The sequence below is a fragment of the Coregonus lavaretus genome (genome assembly GCF_964263955.1).
Source record: "Coregonus lavaretus genome assembly, chromosome: 18".
Classification (NCBI taxonomy): Eukaryota; Metazoa; Chordata; class Actinopteri; order Salmoniformes; family Salmonidae; genus Coregonus; species Coregonus lavaretus.
The window spans coordinates 8,208,229-8,226,143 of record NC_140005.1 but is presented as its reverse complement, the minus strand read 5'-3'; the positions used below and the strand labels follow the sequence as shown (position 1 = coordinate 8,226,143).

Sequence of the window (17,915 nt, the reverse complement as noted above, 5' to 3'; positions counted from 1 at the left end):
TCTGTTTTCCACTGTTAGGATGATAAAGAACCACAAAAGGTGTCTACAAAAGGTAGGTCTTTGTATTTTCGTGAACTTGTCAAAAACTGTTTTTCGACTTCCTTATTTAGTGGATGTATTCACTTTCCTACATGTCACTGAGAGTGTTTTTGTATGAACATAGGCCACGCAAAAACCTTGACTTTCTCTCTCTCTCTCTCTCCTCTCCACCCCTTCTCCCCCCCCTCTCTCTCCTCTCCACCCCTTCTCCCCCTCTCGCTCTCTCCTCTCCACCCTTTCTCCCCCTCTCTCTCTCCTCTCCACCCCTTCTCCCCCTCTCTCTCTCTCCTCTCCACCCCTTCTCCCCCCCCTCTCTCTCCTCTCCACCCCTTCTCCCCCCCTCTCTCTCTCTCCTCTCCACCCCTTCTCCCCCTCCCTCTCTCTCTCTCCTCTCCACCCCTTCTCCCCCTCTCTCTCTCTTCTCTCCACCCCTTCTCCCCCTCTCTCTCTCCTCTCCACCCCTTCTCCCCCTCTCTCTCTCCTCTCCACCCCTTCTCCCCCTCTCTCTCTCCTCTCACCCCTTCTCCCCCTCTCTCTCTCCTCTTCACCCTTTCTCCCTCTCCCCCCTCTCTCTCTCCTCTCCACCCCTTCTCCCCCCCTCTCTCTCTCCTCTCCACCCCTTCTCCCCCTCTCTCTCTCCTCTCCATCCCTTCTCTCTCTCTCTCTCCTCTCCATCCCCTCTCCCCCTCTCGCTCTCTCTCTCCTCTCCACCCCTTCTCTCCCCCTCTCGCTCTCTCTCCTCTCCACCCTTTCTCCCCCCCTCTCTCTCTCCCCTCTCTCCTCTCCACCCCTTCTCTCTCTCTCTCTCCTCTCCATCCCTTCTCCCCCTCTCGCTCTCTCTCTCCTCTCCATCCCTTCTCCCCCTCTCGCTCTCTCTCTCCTCTCCACCCCTTCTCTCCCCCTCTCGCTCTCTCTCCTCTCCACCCTTTCTCCCCCCCCCTCTCTCTCTCTCTCTCCTCTCCACCTCTTCTCTCTCTCTCTCCTCTCCACCTCTTCTCCCCCTCTCTCTCTCTCTCCTCTCCACCTCTTCTCCCCCTCTCTCTCTCTCTCCTCTCCACCCCTTCTCACCCCCTCTCTCTCTCCTCTCCACCCCTTCTCTCTCCTCTCCACCCTTTCTCCCTCTCTCTCTCTCTCTCTCCTCTCCACCTCTTCTCTCTCTCTCTCTCCTCTCCACCTCTTCTCCCCCTCTCTCTCTCTCTCTCCTCTCCACCCCTTCTCCCCCTCTCTCTCTCTCCTCTCCACCCTTTCTCCCTCTCTCTCCTCTCCACCTCTTCTCCCCCCCTCTCTCTCTCTCCTCCCCTTCTCCCCTCTCCCCCTTCTCTCTCTCCTCTCCACCCCTTCTCACCCTTTCTCTTTCCTCTCCACCCCTTCTCCCTCGCTCTCTCTCTTCTCTCCACCCCTTCTCCCCCTCTCTCTCTCCTCTCACCCCTTCTCCCCCTCTCTCTCCTCTCCACCCTTTCTCCCTCTCTCTCTCTCTCCTCTCCACCCTTCTCCCCCTCTCTCTCTTTCCTCTCTCCCCTCTCCCCCCTTCTCCCCTCTCCCCCTTCTCTCTCTCTCTCCTCTCCACCCCTTCTCCCCCTCTCTTTCTCCTCTCCACCCTTTCTCCCTCTCTCTCCTCTCTCTCCTCTTCACCCCTTCTCCCTCTCTCTCTCTCTCCTCTCTCCTCTCCACCCCTTCTCCCCCTCTCTCTCTCTCCTCTCCACCCCTTCTCCCCCTCCCTCTCTCTCTCTCCTCTCCACCCCTTCTCCCTCTCTCTCTCTCTTTCTTCTGTCCTCTCGCTCTCGCTCTCCCCCCCCAGGCAAGTGTACAGCGATGAGCAGGCGGCGTGTGTCGTGTCGTGAGCTGGGTCAGCCCGACTGTGATGGCTGGCTGTGGAAGAAGAGGAAGGAGAGCAGTGTGTTCATGACCCAGAAGTGGCAGCGCTTCTGGTTCGTCCTCAAGGGCCCCACTCTCTACTGGTACACCAGCCAGCAGGTGAAGACATTCATTTATTATCTCATTGTTGCTAATAGAAATAGTCAAATCAAGCGGTTTCTGGATAGATGGGATGCTGTAAGTGTAGGAGAGGGTTGGCACATGCACGAGGAACTAGGATAGTTGAAGAACCTCCAACCCCCACCCCTATCCCTTCATCCAACAAAAAAGGACAAGAAAAAGGACGGTATACATATGGACTCATTTCCCGGCTGTGCCATGAAAAGCTGCGCGCAGTTCGGAATCAGAAAGCTCTTTGTTCGCTTAGCAGTGGACACGGTAACGTGCAACTTCAAATACAGCTCATGCAAGTTAACAAAAACGTAATCAAATGGTTATCATCTACAACATCACAGATGTCATCACAGGATTGATAACCTAGCAAACTACCAAGCCAGCGAGGCAAGGTCAAATATCCCAAATAGAGCTAGATAAAGCCAGAAGAATAATATACTTGTTGATCACAGCTATAGCCGTCAGTCTGGTGTCTTCATGGTCAATGAAAGTTCACTCACTCACTGTTAAGTTTGTCAAGGTCCAGACTTTTTGTAAATGAAAAATGGCTCTGTACACAGACCTACACAATCAAGTCTGCTACTTTAGCATAGGTTTATTTCTAGAACATGGTAACAGTGGCAGAACAGTGGTTGTTCGGGATGGTGCAACATTACAGACCATTCAGATAGAAATGTATTGTGTAGAAGAGATATGATTGTCTATCATGAAGAATGGGGAATCATGGCGACTCTATTCATTACATTTCTACCTGCGACGTTCTGAATATTTCACATCACTGAATACACCTATTAACTTTCATGTTTATTTAACTTTTTGAATTGACAGGGTTCTGCTCACATCAATGTACAGTTAAAGTGCAATTGTGTTACTATAAAAGCTTGTTTCCACCTCAAGTCCTTGGGCTGGCTCCAGCACATAACAGACAATATGCTATTGTATCATATTATACACTCCTATCTCATTGGCAAGTTTATGCATGTAATGAGACCCATTAATAACATGGCTAAAAGTGTTGCATTTATCACTGTGACTGTTATAGTATTATTGCATGTGGTTGTGGTTGTACACAGTTCTGTTTTATCAGCCTAAACAGGTTTCCACTGTGCAGTGGGATTGGTCATTCTCTCTGGTTATTGTGATAGTAGCCTGGGTATGCCAGAGATAACACTGTGCTTGTAGGGTTCAGTCTGGTTTAACCAGGCTATCATGGCAGCAGCTCATGGCCTTGTGGTTAGAGTGTCGGGGGTTCGATCCCTGACAGACTTTAAAAACTGAGCATTCATTGGGGGTAAGGCACTGCGATAGACTAGCGCCCTGTCCAGGGAGTGTACTTGTACATCAAGCTGCTTCACGCTACAGAAACAGGAAGTAGGGTCCTGCCCTGTGGGCCGTTCTGGCTCGGACAAGGCCACTTACTTACTATCATGGCAGCAGGAGTTGTGGTTGATTTAACCTATATCTTTCTTTGTCATTGTCAGGAGGAGAAAGCAGAGGGCCTGGTTCATATCTCCAGCTACAACATAGAGAGTGCAGGAGAACACAAGAGGAAGTAGTGAGTACCCTTGCCACATGAAGTGTCTAGAGGAAGTATGGAGAACCCTTGTAGTGTGATAAGATAAGTCATTTAGGACCTGGCCCCCGTGTTCATAAAGCATCTCAGAGTAGGAGGGCTGACCTAGGATCAGGTCTGTCCGTGTAATTATGATCTAAAGTACTCAACAGATCCTAGATCAGCACTCCTACTCTGAGAAGTTGTATGAATACAGCCGTATTGTAGTCACATCTGGGTTCAAATAGCAATTTCATATCCAGCATCTGGAGGCTTTTTGATTTCCTTGAGTTAGTCTCAGAACGCTCAACGCTGGAGCTGACTTCATCATAACTGTCTCTCTCTCTCTCTCTCCCCAGTGTCTTCCAAATGTGTCACCAGCGCTTCCAGACTTTCTTCTTCGCCGCTGAGAATGTCAAAGACATGAGCAAGTAGGTGTGACGGATTATGAACACATCAGGAGTTGGAACCGGTTCAGGGAACAGAACCAAAAAATAACGAAATTTTACATGAATGAAAGTTATCTATACTGTTTCAGAACAGAACCATTATTTTAAAAGCATGGGGACCGGTTAATAACGCTATTTTAAGTTCAGGGCATTTTATTCCAGTCCCACAAAAAACACAACAAAGCACCTATGCAAAGCCCACCCTCTGTCACTCAGAAACTTCTCTCAGTGTCTGCCTGCCAGCTGAAAAACTCCACGTCGGGGTCCGCAGCTGTGCCACAGCCAGTCAAATTGGTGCTGTGACGTCGTCGTGGCAACAGCAAAACGCTATCTAGCGACTTCTATCGACAATTCAAAGAGCCAATAGCGGATCCCCACCTGCAAAATTTCAGTTGCGTCTCGCACCCTTGTCTTTCCATCACACATGTAAACAACTCCCTGAGCTCCAGCTCGCCTGCTCCATAGCGAGCTGCTCTATCCACACTGCATGATTGGTGAAGGAATCTAATGTCGAGCTAAATGTACAAAGAAAAATATATATTTCAGAGGTTTAAAAAGGAACCGAAATGAATTTGTTTGGGTTCGAACCGGTACAGAACTTTATTTAGCTGGTCGGAACAGTGGAACGGAACATTAAAAAAAGAGAACGAAACAATTAGAAAATCACTTTGGTTCCAACCCCTGCTTCGAATACACACTGTGCTAATACACACTGCTAATACACACACACACCGTTCTCTTCCCTAAATGACTAGAGGATCTACAGGCCCACAGCATATTTCATTGATTCATATAAGAAAACCTGCCAGGAAATGCACAACCGAGGATTCCCCATAGAAACAATGACAGAGATGTCCCAGTGATTTGATCTGCATTGTGTATCATTCATCTGCATTGCGTATCATTCATCTGCATTGCGTATCATTCATCTGCATTGCGTATCATTCATCTGCATTGCGTATCATTCATCTGCATTGCGTATCATTCATCTGCATTGCGTATCATTCATCTGCATTGCGTATCATTCATCTGCATTGCGTATCATTCATCTGCATTGTGTATCATACGATGTAACGCGGATAAAGAGACGTATTCAGAATGTTTGAGACAAAGAATGGGTGATGTTGGTTGGGTCAGGCAAGGTTGTCTGCTTGCCTTCTATGGCTTCTGTGTCTTGTTGGCTACAGCCATGGGCAGTGTTGGCTCTTTCTTTAGACAAGGTTATTATACCACACATGGGTCACAATTAGCCTGGTCCCAGATCTGTTTGTGCTGTCTTGTCAACTCCATTGCTATCATTGTCACGTGGCACAAGCAGATCTGGGACCAGCCTTATAAAGATGAAGAGAAAGACTGTCACATTTAGGTTGTATTGAATATACTGGAACATTATGATAGAACAATGTCTGTGGTTGTTTGACACCACAGATGCAGATGAATGATACGCAATGCAGATGAATGATACGCAATACAAAATATTATTATATTATTATACTTCACAGCTGTGTGAGGGAGACAACACTCAACTGAATCACTCCATTGCAGTCTCTGTCTGGCTCTGAAATGTTATACAGATGTCTCTGTCTGGCTCTGAAATGTTATACAGATGTCTCTGTCTGGCTCTGAAACGTTATACAGATATTGTCTCTGTCTGGCTCTGAAACGTTATACAGATATTGTCTCTGTCTGGCTCTGAAACGTTATACAGATATTGTCTCTGTCTGGCTCTGAAACGTTATACAGATTGTCTCTGTCTGGCTCTGAAACGTTATACAGATGTTGTCTCTGTCTGGCTCTGAAACGTTATACAGATGTTGTCTCTGTCGGTGTGCAACGATCTGGTGTTATCTCGTTCTGAGTACTGACCACTGATAGTTTGTTCACAGACCACTGATAGTTTGTTCACTGACCACTGACAGTTTGTTCACTGACCACTGATAGTTTGTTCACAGACCACTGACAGTTTATTCACTGACCACTGACAGTTTGTTCACTGACCACTGATAGTTTGTTCACTGACCACTGATAGTTTGTTCACAGACCACTGATAGTTTGTTCACAGACCACTGATAGTTTGTTCACAGACCACTGATAGTTTGTTCACAGACCACTGACAGTTTGTTCACAAACCACTAATAGTTTGTTCGCGGGCAGGTGAGGTAAAGCGAGGTAGGCTACTTCAGGAGTTCTGACTACTGAGCATATATGATAGTCTGTGCTGCCACCTTGTGGTAATTTGTCAGTACTACAGAAACGGGCAGATATTTACATAGTACAGGGGTTGTTCCAGTTGAAAGTAAAGATTTTATGTTCTAACTTCCAATTTATGTTCTAACTTACCCAGTGAGCACAAGACTTTGAAAATATGTATTTTCAACCAAAAAGGGTAGGCTGGGAAGGCTGTTTTTATTGTATATGAATTGATCCCAGTGGGGTAGCTGAATGCTTGGAGGGAATTCAAACGCATAGCTGTACATAAATGTTTTCCTAATGGCCTGCTTAGCTCTACCTCGCAGACATCCGTTCAAAATGGAGGTATTTTAGGAACTCTACCCTCCAGTTTCCCCACTAATTTCCTGTGAGTGCACACGGCAAGCTGCTTTGATGTCCGGCCCCGTATTTATAAAGCGTCTCAGAGTAGGAGTGCCGATCTAGGATCAGATCCCCCCCCCCCGTCCATGTAATCTTATTAATTTGATCTAAAAGGTGAAACTGATCCTAGATCAGAACTCATACTAGCTTTATGAATACAGGCCCTGGAGTGAACACTGTCTCTTCCTCTGCAGATGGATCAACTGTCTGATCACAGCCATACAGAAACACAAGAAGTTCCACAAAGGACCACCGGACAGCGAAGAGGGTAGGATAAACTTTTCATGAAACCTTGAGATTTGATTGGATGATTATGTATTTCATCACCATTTTCCTTCTTATTGTAGTCCTTGATAGTAGCCGAATCAAAAATACATTGCAGGCTACTCCTGGACTAACAAGTTTCAATGGAGATTCTCATCTGTGTCTGAGTAACCATCCAAATGTGTTTAAAAAATAGAACAACAGGTCTGGACAAGCGGAAGTTCTAATGATAAGGTTGATTATTTGTCTTTGTGGACAGAGTGTTACAGTGAGACGGAGTCAGAGGATGAGGGTTCTTCTTCTCCACGCAGAAACAAGATCTACACGGTGAGGAGAGACACACACACACACTCTCTCGCTCTCGCTCGCTCTCTGTCTCGGTGTGGATAACAAGTGTCTCTGTCTTTTCATATTGTGATGTCTGTCTATGGAGCCAGATGGCTGCCAAAAGGTTCAACGTACACTACCGGTCAAAAGTTTTAGAACACCTACTCATTCAAGAGTTTTTCTTTATTTTTACTATTTTCTACATTGTAGAATAATAGTGAAGACATCAAAACTATGAAATAACACACATGGAATCATGTAGTAACCAAAAAAGTGTTAAACAAATCTAAATATATTTTATATTTGAGATTCTTCAAATAGCCACCCTTTGCCTTGATGACAGCTTTGCACACTCTTGGCATTCTCTCAACCAGCTTCATGAGGTAGTCACCTGGAATGCATTTCAATTAACAGGTGTGCTTAAAAGTTAATTTGTGGAATTTCTTTCCTTCTTAATGCGTTTGAGCCAATCAGTTGTGTTGTGACAAGGTATACAGAAGATAGCCCTATTTGGTAAAAGACCAAGTCCATATTATGGCATGAACAGCTCAAATAAGCAAAGAGAAACGACAGTCCATCATTACTTTAAGAAACACGAGCAATGGACATTAGACCGGTGGAAATGTGTCCTTTGGTCTGGAGTCCAAATTTGCGATTTTTGGTTCCAACCGCCGTGTCTTTGTGAGACGCTGTGTGGGTGAACGAATGATCTCCACATGTGTATTTCCCACCGTAAAGAATGGAGGAGAAGGTGTTATGGTGTGGAGGTGCTTTGCTGGTGACACTGTCTGTGATTTATTTAGAATTCAAGGCACACTCAACCAGCATGGCTACCACAGCATTCTGCAGCGATATGCCATCACATCTGGTTTGGGCTTAGTGGGACTATCATTTGTTTTGTTTTTAAGGGAAGGCCTGTAATAAAAACAGTTATAAAACACAAATATAGTTCAAAAATTATTCCGCAAGACACTAATACCCAAAATGATAGGCTAAATTGCAATGCCTACAGGTTAAAGGCCTATTTTCTGATTTGAATATGATTTGAATAGGCCTATTTTGTGATTTGGATAGGCCTAAATGTTCATGACCCGATTCATATAAACAGGGGCGCAACTTTCACAGGGGACAGGGGGGGGGGGGGACATTCTGAAATTGCATTTTTGTCCCCCCCAGTTTTATCATTGGAATGTGATACAAAACAAGGCAACGGTGTGCTTTAGGACCATGCCAATGCTTCCGAGCACTCGGGTAGGCTGTTTGGAGTAGGCTGTTTGGAGTGTTTATTCGACTGGCTTTAGGACCACGCGGACACCAAAGAGCGGGCTGATGGGCTGTGTGAAGGCAAAGCTTCTGGAAGGCTGGCTGGACGAGCACAGGAGAGTTTAACATAATTCAGTGTACACGTTGCGTGCTTTCACCAAGTTGTAAAAGGAACAGAAACTGGCTACTCTTTAGTTGACTGATGTAGCTGGCAAGGTAACTGCTGTTTAACTTAACAGAAAAAAAAATGAAACTAGTGTTTATTCGCAGTGCTGAGCTGAGATGTAACGTTAGCTAATGTTTCATCCCCTCTAGACTGAGGTGAATGAGTAGCTACCACAGCCAGGTCAGCTCTAGCCTCTAGTTATCTGTCAGATAGCGATATGAGGTGGCTATTATTACTATCTGACAGCAGTTGTTTGTATGGACGTGTTTTGTAGCCTTTGTTTTGTCACGTTTCAGAAGTAAATGAAGCTTTCGCCAGTTGATGTAATGTTAGAGAGAGATCTGGCCAAAAGTTGGCTTACATTGGCTATTATTTTTGCCTCAATCAAACCTGAATCAAACTAACCATCGGCCAAACGATTGAAGATTGATATTCTGACGTTTTTTCAGTGCAATGTGAGTTGTATTAGTCAGTATGTCAATGTAACATTATTGATCTGTCAGTTTCCCTAGATAATTCCCTACTTTTCACACTGACACAGTAATAAACAGCTCTAATGTTACAGGCTTCACTGTCATGGTGCACAGTAGAGGTCTGCGTGGGACCGATCTCATCATCCCACTCCCGCCCGCACCCGCTGGCATTCTGTCCGACTCCCACCCGCTACCGCAAGAACTTGTCCCAAACCCAACTGCAGTCCCACAATGTTATTTTAGGCATATGTGACGCAGCTCACTTGCCAGCCATGGTCCCAGCAATATCAAATGCGCAAAGATAACTCAAGAAATAAGTTAAATTACCAGATATTCTCACCTGGCCTAACATTGTATTACTGGGCTATATCAGCCAATATGCTAGATATAGTTAGAAGAGAGCAGAGTTGGAGAGACTGTAATCGAGGCTGTAATCGCTGCCAAAGGTGCTTCAACAAAGTACTGAGTAAAGGGTCTGAATGTAAATGTGATTTCTTTTTTTAAATACATTTGCTAAAATTTCTAAAAACCTGCTATTGCTTTGTCGTTATGGGGTATTGTGTGTAAATTGATGAGTGGAAAAAAAAACAATTTAATCAATTTTATAAGGCTGTAACATAACAAAATGTGGGAAAAAAGTCAAGGGGTCTGAATACTTTCCGAATGTACTGTAGATGGGAGGGGTTGAGTGGGGCTGAAGGAGGGGACTAAAAACAAACACAAGATAACTATTATGAAATATACTGTGTCCATAAAATGTATATATAGGATGTATAAGCTGGAAGTAGAAGCCTAAGTGTTGTCCATTAGTTTACTCAAATAAGGGGAGGGATGGTAGGGTTAAGGGAAAATAATAAAGGAAAAATATATATTCCAAAAAATATATATGGGAGAAATATTTTTGTTGTACTTTTACCCCATTTTCTTCCCAATTTTGTGATATCCAATGGGTAGTTACAGTCTTGTCCCATCGCTGCAACTTCCCTATGGACTTGGGAGAGGCGAAGTTCGAGAGCCATACGTCCTCCGAAACACGGCGCTGCCAAGCCGCACTGCTTCTTGACACGCTGCTCGCTTAACCCGGAAGCCAGCCACACCAATATGTTGGAGGAAACACCGTCCAGCTGGCGACCGAAGTCAGCCTGCGATGCAGTGCCTTAGACCGCTGCGCAACTCGGGAAGCGTCCCCCCCACTTCTAAAACCAAAGTTGCACCCCTGCATAAAAATCATGTGAAATTATTTAAAATTCATATTAACCGCCCCTACAGAGCATGCTTTGGCAAGATTTTGAGTGATGAAATACATTTCTAAATATTCTATACAAAAATATTTTGAGTGGCAAAGATTCCAGTGGTCATACATAATTGCTAGATTCACCAAACATCTATTATTATTCTATGTTTCATTATTCCTGGTATATACTACTGGTTATGATTGCAGACAGAGCCCAGAGAATGGGATGGTGCAATATTGAATAAGTCATATTTTGATAAGGTTCATGCATAGGGATGTCCACGTCAACCAGAGATATGCCCATGCTGTAGAGATGCACCTAGCGGACTGAAACTTCACTGTTGTAGGCATATTACAGCTAGTGCTATCTAGACTTGCGCTGGCAAACAAGTCCATTACATTAGCTACCTAAATGTGAAGTAAACTCAACCCTCTTTCCGGTACAGTGTTATGCTTGTTCGCGTAGCACTCCTCACAGGCCGTTTGGTATACGTTTTTTGTTGTTGGTGCGATGAAACTGCCAAAACTCTGAAAGGTATTATTGTACGTCAGAATTGTAACACAAGATTTGTTCAAGCCTAAAATGTTAGTCTGTAACCGTAACATGGTGTTTGTGTGTTCACAGATGACATTTCACATTTACGTTTCATGTTTCACGCATGGCTTTTCTTACGATCCTAACAATTTATGTATAGATTTTCTTACCATCCTAACAATTTATGTATAGATTTTCTTACGATCCTAACAATTTATGTATAGATTTTCTTACGATCCTAACAATTTATGTATAGATTTTCTTACGATCCTAACGATACGTACGTTCAACCTTTTTGGCAGCAATCTGGCTCCATATCTGTCTCTCTGTTTATAACAAGTATCTGTCCTTTCATATTGTGATGTCTGTCTCGCTCTCTCTCGGTGTGGATAACAAGTGTCTCTGTCCTTTCATATTGTGATGTCTGTCTCGCTCTCTCTCTGTGTTTATAACAAGTGTCTCTGTCCTCTCATATGATGTACTATATTATTTTATTTATTATTTATTACTCTCCACTTGCCTGTCTCCACTTGCCTGTCTCCATTTGCCAGGCCATCATTGTACCGGTAAATAACAATGTCTTCTTAACTGACTCATGCCTATAGGGCTCCTTAGTTTGTCCTGGTAGAAAAACTATGCTGTAGAATAAATGTCCAAGCCAGATCTCTCTGGTCTGCCACACCTGTTCTCGCTCTCTCTTGCTCGCACTCGCTCTCTCTCCCACACCCTTCCCCACCTCTCTCCCCCTCTCTCTCTTTCTCTCCCTCTTTCTCTCTCTCTCTCTCTCACCCTTCCCCACCTCTCTCCTTCTCTCTCTCACACCGTTCCCCACCTCTCTCCTTCTCTCCCTCTCTCACACCCTTCCCCACCTCTCTCCTTCTCTTCCTCTCTCTCGCTCACACCCTTCCCCACCTCTCTCCTTCTCTCCCTCTCTCTCGCTCACACCCTTCCCCACCTCTCTCTCTTTCTCTCTCTCCGACCCCCTCTTACCGTCCACTCATAAAAAAAGCAAGGTTCCATACTAATCTAATATGTTGTGTGTGTTGGACACCAGAAAACCCTGTCCAATACACTGCCTCGGGCCAAGAAGGAGAAGGAGAAGGAGAAGAAGAACAAGGTTCAGGTTCCCGCTCCACCCCCAGGACGCAGCAGAAGCCCGGGTACAGTAGAGCACCTCTCTGTATCGCCACAAGGTGACAGAAGAGTCATTTAGGGGGATTCAATTAGCTAGTGATCCATTGATGGATACTTTTTATTTTCTCCCAGATTGCTCCAATGTTCTGGAGGCTTCGCCTGTCTCTCCCTTCCCTGTTGTCTGCCTGTCTCTCCCTTCCCTGTTGTCTGCCTGTCTCTCCCTTCCCTGTTGTCTGCCTGTCTCTCCCTTCCCTGTTGTCTGCCTGTCTCTCCCTTCCCTGTTGTCTGCCTGTCTCTCCCGTCCCTGTTGTCTGCCTGTCTCTCCCTTCCCTGTTGTCTGCCTGTCTCTCCCTTCCCTGTGGTCTGCCTGTCTCTCCCTTCCCTGTGGTCTGCCTGTCTCTCTCTTCCTTGTTGTCTGCCTGTCTCTCCCTTCCCTGTTGTCTGCCTGTCTCTCCCTTCCCTGTTGTCTGCCTGTCTCTCCCTTCCCTGTTGTCTGCCTGTCTCTCCCTTCCCTGTTGTCTGCCTGTCTCTCCCTTCCCTGTTGTCTGCCTGTCTCTCTCTTCCCTGTTGTTTGCCTGTCTCTCCCCAATGTGTTCAAATATGCCATTAGCAATAATAAAATGGGTTTGTGTCTTACTTCATTATGTGTCCTGATATCTTGAAAACATACAATGCCAAAAGTGAATTACAGCCGCAACATCTCTCTCCCCCCTCCCTTCCTCCCCCCAGCAGGAGCTCCGGAGGATGAGATGGGCGTGCTGTTCCACGGGCTGAAGGAGGGCGGCGTGTCCCTGATCGGCAGAAAGCAGCCACAGACCCACGACCACTTCCGAAAGTCCTTCATCCGGCGCAACAACAACCCGGTCATCAACGAGAAGGCCCACACACTCCGCGCGCTGCAGAGCACACTCAAGGTTAGGGTCAAGCCTCAGAGCTTAAAGCCTCTCCAACTAAGCAGTGTCCCCAATCATGTGCTCCTTTTGGGTGCTACACTTTTGTATTGTATTGGTTGCCATGATGCCGTGAGGTCGTGAGGTCGCCAAGGCATTTTGTAAATATTTGTAATAATTAATTGTTTTTATAGCATTTTTCCCTACTAACTTTTTGTTTTATGAATTAACTATTGATTTAGCTTATTATTATAGTCTGAATAGTTTGAATCCAGCACATTTTCAAGACTGAAGTTGGCGGTTGGTTTTTGGCTAACTAGCTAGCTAATGTTAGCTGGCTAGCATGCAATGTTTTGATTTGATTATGCCAAGTTTAATACATTATTTATTTTTATTGTTATAAGTTCACCATATGGGGATTCAGTCCACAAGTAGTCTCACCTTTCTTTGACCGATGTGATGCCCTTAATTGTGTTCTCTTTCATACAAGTGCCCTCTCTCTAAGTAGTGTGGCCTTCAACCAATGTTATTCTCTAAATTGGGTCGTCTTTGAAAGAAGGGGTCTTTCCACAAGTGGTTTTCCTCATGTCCTAGAAAGTTGTGAAAGGAACAGTTACACTGAGTATACCAAACATTAAGAACACTTTTCTAATATTGAGTTGCACCAGACCCTCCCTTTTGCCCTCAGAACAGCCTCAATTCGTCGGGGCATGGACTCAACAAGGTGTCGAAAGCGTTCCAAAGGGATGCTGGCCCATGTTGACTCCAATGCTTCCCACAGTTGTGTCAAGTTGGCTGGATGTCCTTTGGGTGGTGGACCATTTTTGATACACACAGGAAACTGTTGAGCGTGAAAAACCCAGCAGCGTTGCAGTTCTTTACACACTCAAACCGGTGTGCCTGGCACCTACTACCATACCCCGTTCAAAGGCACTTCAATCTTCTGTCTAGCCCATTCACCCTCTGAATGGCACACATACACAATCCATGTCTCAATTGTCTCAAGGCTTAAAAATCCTTCTTTAACTCGTCTCCTCCCCTTCATCTACACTGATTTGAAGTGGGTTTAACAGTTGACATCAATAAGAGATCATAGCTTTCACCTGGACATTCTATGTCATGGAAAGAGCAGGTGTTCCTAATGTTGTGTACACTCAGTGTATAGCAGTGCTTATAGGTATGGCCCTGACTGTGTGACCTGACCAGGAGAAACTCCTGCCTGGCCCCAGGTCACCTAGCCAGGAGAAACTCCTGTCTGGCCTCAGGTCACCTAGCCAGGGGAAACTCCTGCCTGGCCCCAGGCCACGTAGCCAGGAGAAACTCCTGCCTGGCCCCTGGCCACGTAACCAGGAGAAACTCCTGCCCCTAACTATAGCGTACTAATATGAACATTGAACACCTATGTATGATTTTTTGCATTGTGTGAACCTTCTGTGAATCACTCCACTCAGGAAAGAGCTAAAATGTTAATTTTCTCAATGTGTAAATGACCATCTGTTCTCAATGTGCTTCTAGGATAAAGAGGCGGAGCTCCAAATCATAAACAAGGTGCTGGAGGACTCTGCGCTGACGTCCCAGAAGTACCGCCAGTGGAAAGAACATAACAAAGACTTACACCTGGAGATCGAGAAACTGTCCGTCCAACGGGCTAAAGCTGTAGCCAAGGTAAAGGACACACCCCCTGGATCGTCTCCTGGGGAGATGGGGGAGGCGGTTGCCGTGGAAACGGAGGGCGCATGTGGACTGAGCCTTGGTGACGGGGAGATGCTTGTGGACGCGGAGCCATCGTTGTCGAGCACGATGAAGAACGCAGCAGGCGACTCAGATGTTGAGCCACAGTCAGAGCAAACGGCGACTGCAGGGAGCAGCATAGACAACGTAGCTAGCCCAGAAGATGACTTCTACATATGAGACACCACTGGACTGATCTGATGGTGGTTTCCCTACTTACCATCAGATAATTATGATTAGGGCCTGGAGTGTTTCTCGACCATATGACCTAACCAGGAAAAACTCATAGCTGTAGTTATAGCTGTGATTCATGACTTTAGTAATAGCTGTGATTTTGTTATGGCGTTTTTCCTGGTCAGGTGATGTGGTCAGGATAAACACTGGGCCCTCAGGGGTTTTGTTTTAAATCGTTTTTTGACTGTTGTTGATGTACGAAAGACAGGGTTTGTCTATCCAAGCCAATTGTATCACGGCAAACCTGCGGAATTCAAGTTACGGTATTCAAATGACAAAAAACAAACCATTTTTCCAAGTGTCCCTCTGTGTTGATAGATATATACTGTATTCATGGGATGTTATGGACTGTCTTTTCTACTGTTGCATATCTATGGCTAAGATTTTTAAAGGAGATTTAAAAGCTAAATTATATCTGTGTTGGATGCCTCTTATGTACATAGAATGTTACATGTCACTTAACAAAATGTATTGTACTTTTTAAACGTAGATTGTATATATTTTTGCACAGAATAAGGTCCTGATGGACAACATTATGACATTATTATAGCTCAAAGACAATCATTGTTTATTTTAACCTGATAAGGTTAACATGTAAGACTGTTCCCAGACCTCTGCCTGTGTGTGTGTGGGCTTGGTTTGCCCAATGCATCTTGAATATATTGATTAAATATATTCTGATTGAGCAGTAGGGATCCTCACTGGTGTCTGAGCATGTGTCGAATGCAGTAAAGAACAAATGATGAACGCATTCATTTGCAAACAGTTTGTCATTCAAGAAGCCATTGTGCTAACTGATGGTCAGGTGAAACTGTCAATAAAATGCCAATACCATTATTTCAAAAATTTCTATTGAGATTTATCTTGCGGAAAATGGGAATTTTGTTTTGCATTCACTGCTGTAATAAGTTATGATTAAAGTGTTGACAGGGTTTTGGTAGCACTATTTTACAGAACTGCCTGTCCTTGATACAGTGAGGGAAAAAAGTATTTGATCCCCTGCTGATTTTGTACGTTTGCCCACTGACAAAGAAATGATCAGTCTATAATTTTAATGGTAGGTTTATTTGAACAGTGAGAGACAGAATAACAACAAAAAAATCCAGAAAAACACATGTCAAAAATGTTATAAATTGATTTCCATTTTAATGAGGGAAATAAGTATTTGACCCCCTCTCAATCAGAAAGATTTCTGGCTCCCATGTGTCTTTTATACAGGTAACGAGCTGAGATTAGGAGCACACTCTTAAAGGGAGTGCTCCTAATCTCATCTTGTTACCTGTATAAAAGACACCTGTACACAGAAGCAATCAATCAATCAGATTCCAAAATCTCCACCATGGCCAAATCCAAAGAGCTCTCCAAGGATGTCAGGGACAAGATTGTAGACCTACACAAGACTGGAATGGGCTACAAGACCATCGCCAAGCAGCTTGGTGAGAAGGTGACAACAGTTGGTGCGATTATTCGCAAATGGAAGAAACACAAAAGAACTGTCAATCTCCCTCGGCCTGGGGCTCCATGCAAGATCTCACCTCGTGGAGTTGCAATGATCATGAGAACGGTGAGGAATCAGCCCAGAACTACATGGGAGGATCGTGTCAATGATCTCAAGGCAGCTGGGACCATAGTCACCAAGAAAACAATTGGTAACACACTACGCCGTGAAGGACTGAAATCCTGCAGCGCCCGCAAGGTCCCCCTGCTCAAGAAAGCACATATACAGGGCCATCTGAAGTTTGCCAATGAACATCTGAATGATTCAGAGGAGAACTGGGTGAAAGTGTTGTGGTCAGATGAGACCAAAATCGAGCTCTTTGGCATCAACTCAACTCGCCGTGTTTGGAGGAGGAGGAATGCTGCCTATGACCCCAAGAACACCATCCCCACCGTCAAACATGGAGGTGGAAACATTATGTTTTTCTGCTAAGGGGATAGGACAACTTCACCGCATCAAAGGGACGATGGACGGGGCCATGTACTGTCAAATCTTGGGTTAGAACCTCCTTCCCACAGGCAGGGCATTGAAAATGGGTCATGGATGGGTATTCCAGCATGACAATGACCCAAAACACACGGCCAAAGCAACAAAGGAGTGACTGAAGAAGAAGCACATTAAGGTTCTGGAGTAGCCTAGCCAGTCTCCAGACCTTAATCCCATAGAAAATCTGTGGAGGGAGCTGAAGGTTCGAGTTGCCAAACGTCAGCCTCGAAACCTTAATGACTTGGAGAAGATCTGCAAAGAGGAGTGGAACAAAATGCCTCCTGAGATGTGTGCAAACCTGGTGGCCAACTACAAGAAACGTCTGACCTCTGTGATTGCCAAAAAGGGTTTTGCCACCAAGTACTAAGTCATGTTTTGCAGAGGGGTCAAATACTTATTTCCCTCATTTAAAATGCAAATAAATGTATAACATTTTTGACATGCGTTTTTGTAGATTTTTTTGTTGTTATTCTGTCTCTCACTGTTCAAATAAACCTACCATTAAAATTATAGACTGATCATGTCTTTGTCAGTTGGCAAACGTACAAAATCAGCAGGGGATCAAATACTTTTTTCCCTCACTGTAAATACTATTGACCTCTGCTGGAATTAGCATGATAACAGTGGGCCCCCCAGATAGCATATGAACACGTCATAAGCCATGATTTTTATTTATTTTTATTACAGGACATTATAGTATGTGGACACCTGCTCGTCAAACATGAAATTCCAAAATCATGGGCATTAATATGGAGTTGGTCCCCCATTTGCTGCTATAACAGCCTACACTTCTGGGAAGGCTTTCCACTAGATGTTGGAACATTGCTGCTTCCATTCAGTCACGAGCATTAGTGAGGGCGGGCACTAATGTTGGGCAATTACGCTTGGCTCGCAGTCGGTGTTCCAATTCATCCCAAAGGTGTTCGATGGGGTTGAGGTCAGGGCTCTGTGCAGGCCAGTCAAGTTCTTCCTCACCGATCTCGGCAAATCATTTCTGTATGGACCTCGCTTTGGGTCATGCTGAAACAGGAAAGGGCCTTCCCCAAACTGTTGCCACAA

The 17,915-nt window shown here is 45.0% G+C and overlaps 1 protein-coding gene across 3 annotated transcripts in view; it reads left to right on the top strand.

The window, feature by feature from the left end:
- The window catches only part of LOC311145978 (connector enhancer of kinase suppressor of ras 1-like), a 91,427-nt gene extending 75,718 nt beyond the window's left edge, over nt 1–15,709 (top strand). Inside the window, exons 12-20 of one of the 3 annotated variants that reach the window (XM_084182391.1) lie at nt 19–52; nt 1,838–2,013; nt 3,510–3,583; nt 3,940–4,011; nt 6,816–6,889; nt 7,145–7,212; nt 11,938–12,043; nt 12,750–12,931; nt 14,423–15,709. In XM_084182391.1, the coding sequence (XP_084038517.1) occupies nt 19–52; nt 1,838–2,013; nt 3,510–3,583; nt 3,940–4,011; nt 6,816–6,889; nt 7,145–7,212; nt 11,938–12,043; nt 12,750–12,931; nt 14,423–14,818 (1,182 nt within the window). In that variant the 3' untranslated portion in view covers nt 14,819–15,709. Of the gene's footprint in view, nt 1–18; nt 53–1,837; nt 2,014–3,509; nt 3,584–3,939; nt 4,012–6,815; nt 6,890–7,144; nt 7,213–11,937; nt 12,077–12,746; nt 12,932–14,422 lie in introns of all 3 variants that reach the window. The other 2 variants (XM_084182390.1, XM_084182392.1) reach the window with 2 other exon arrangements.
- The last annotated feature ends 2,206 nt before the right edge of the window (nt 15,710–17,915 follow it).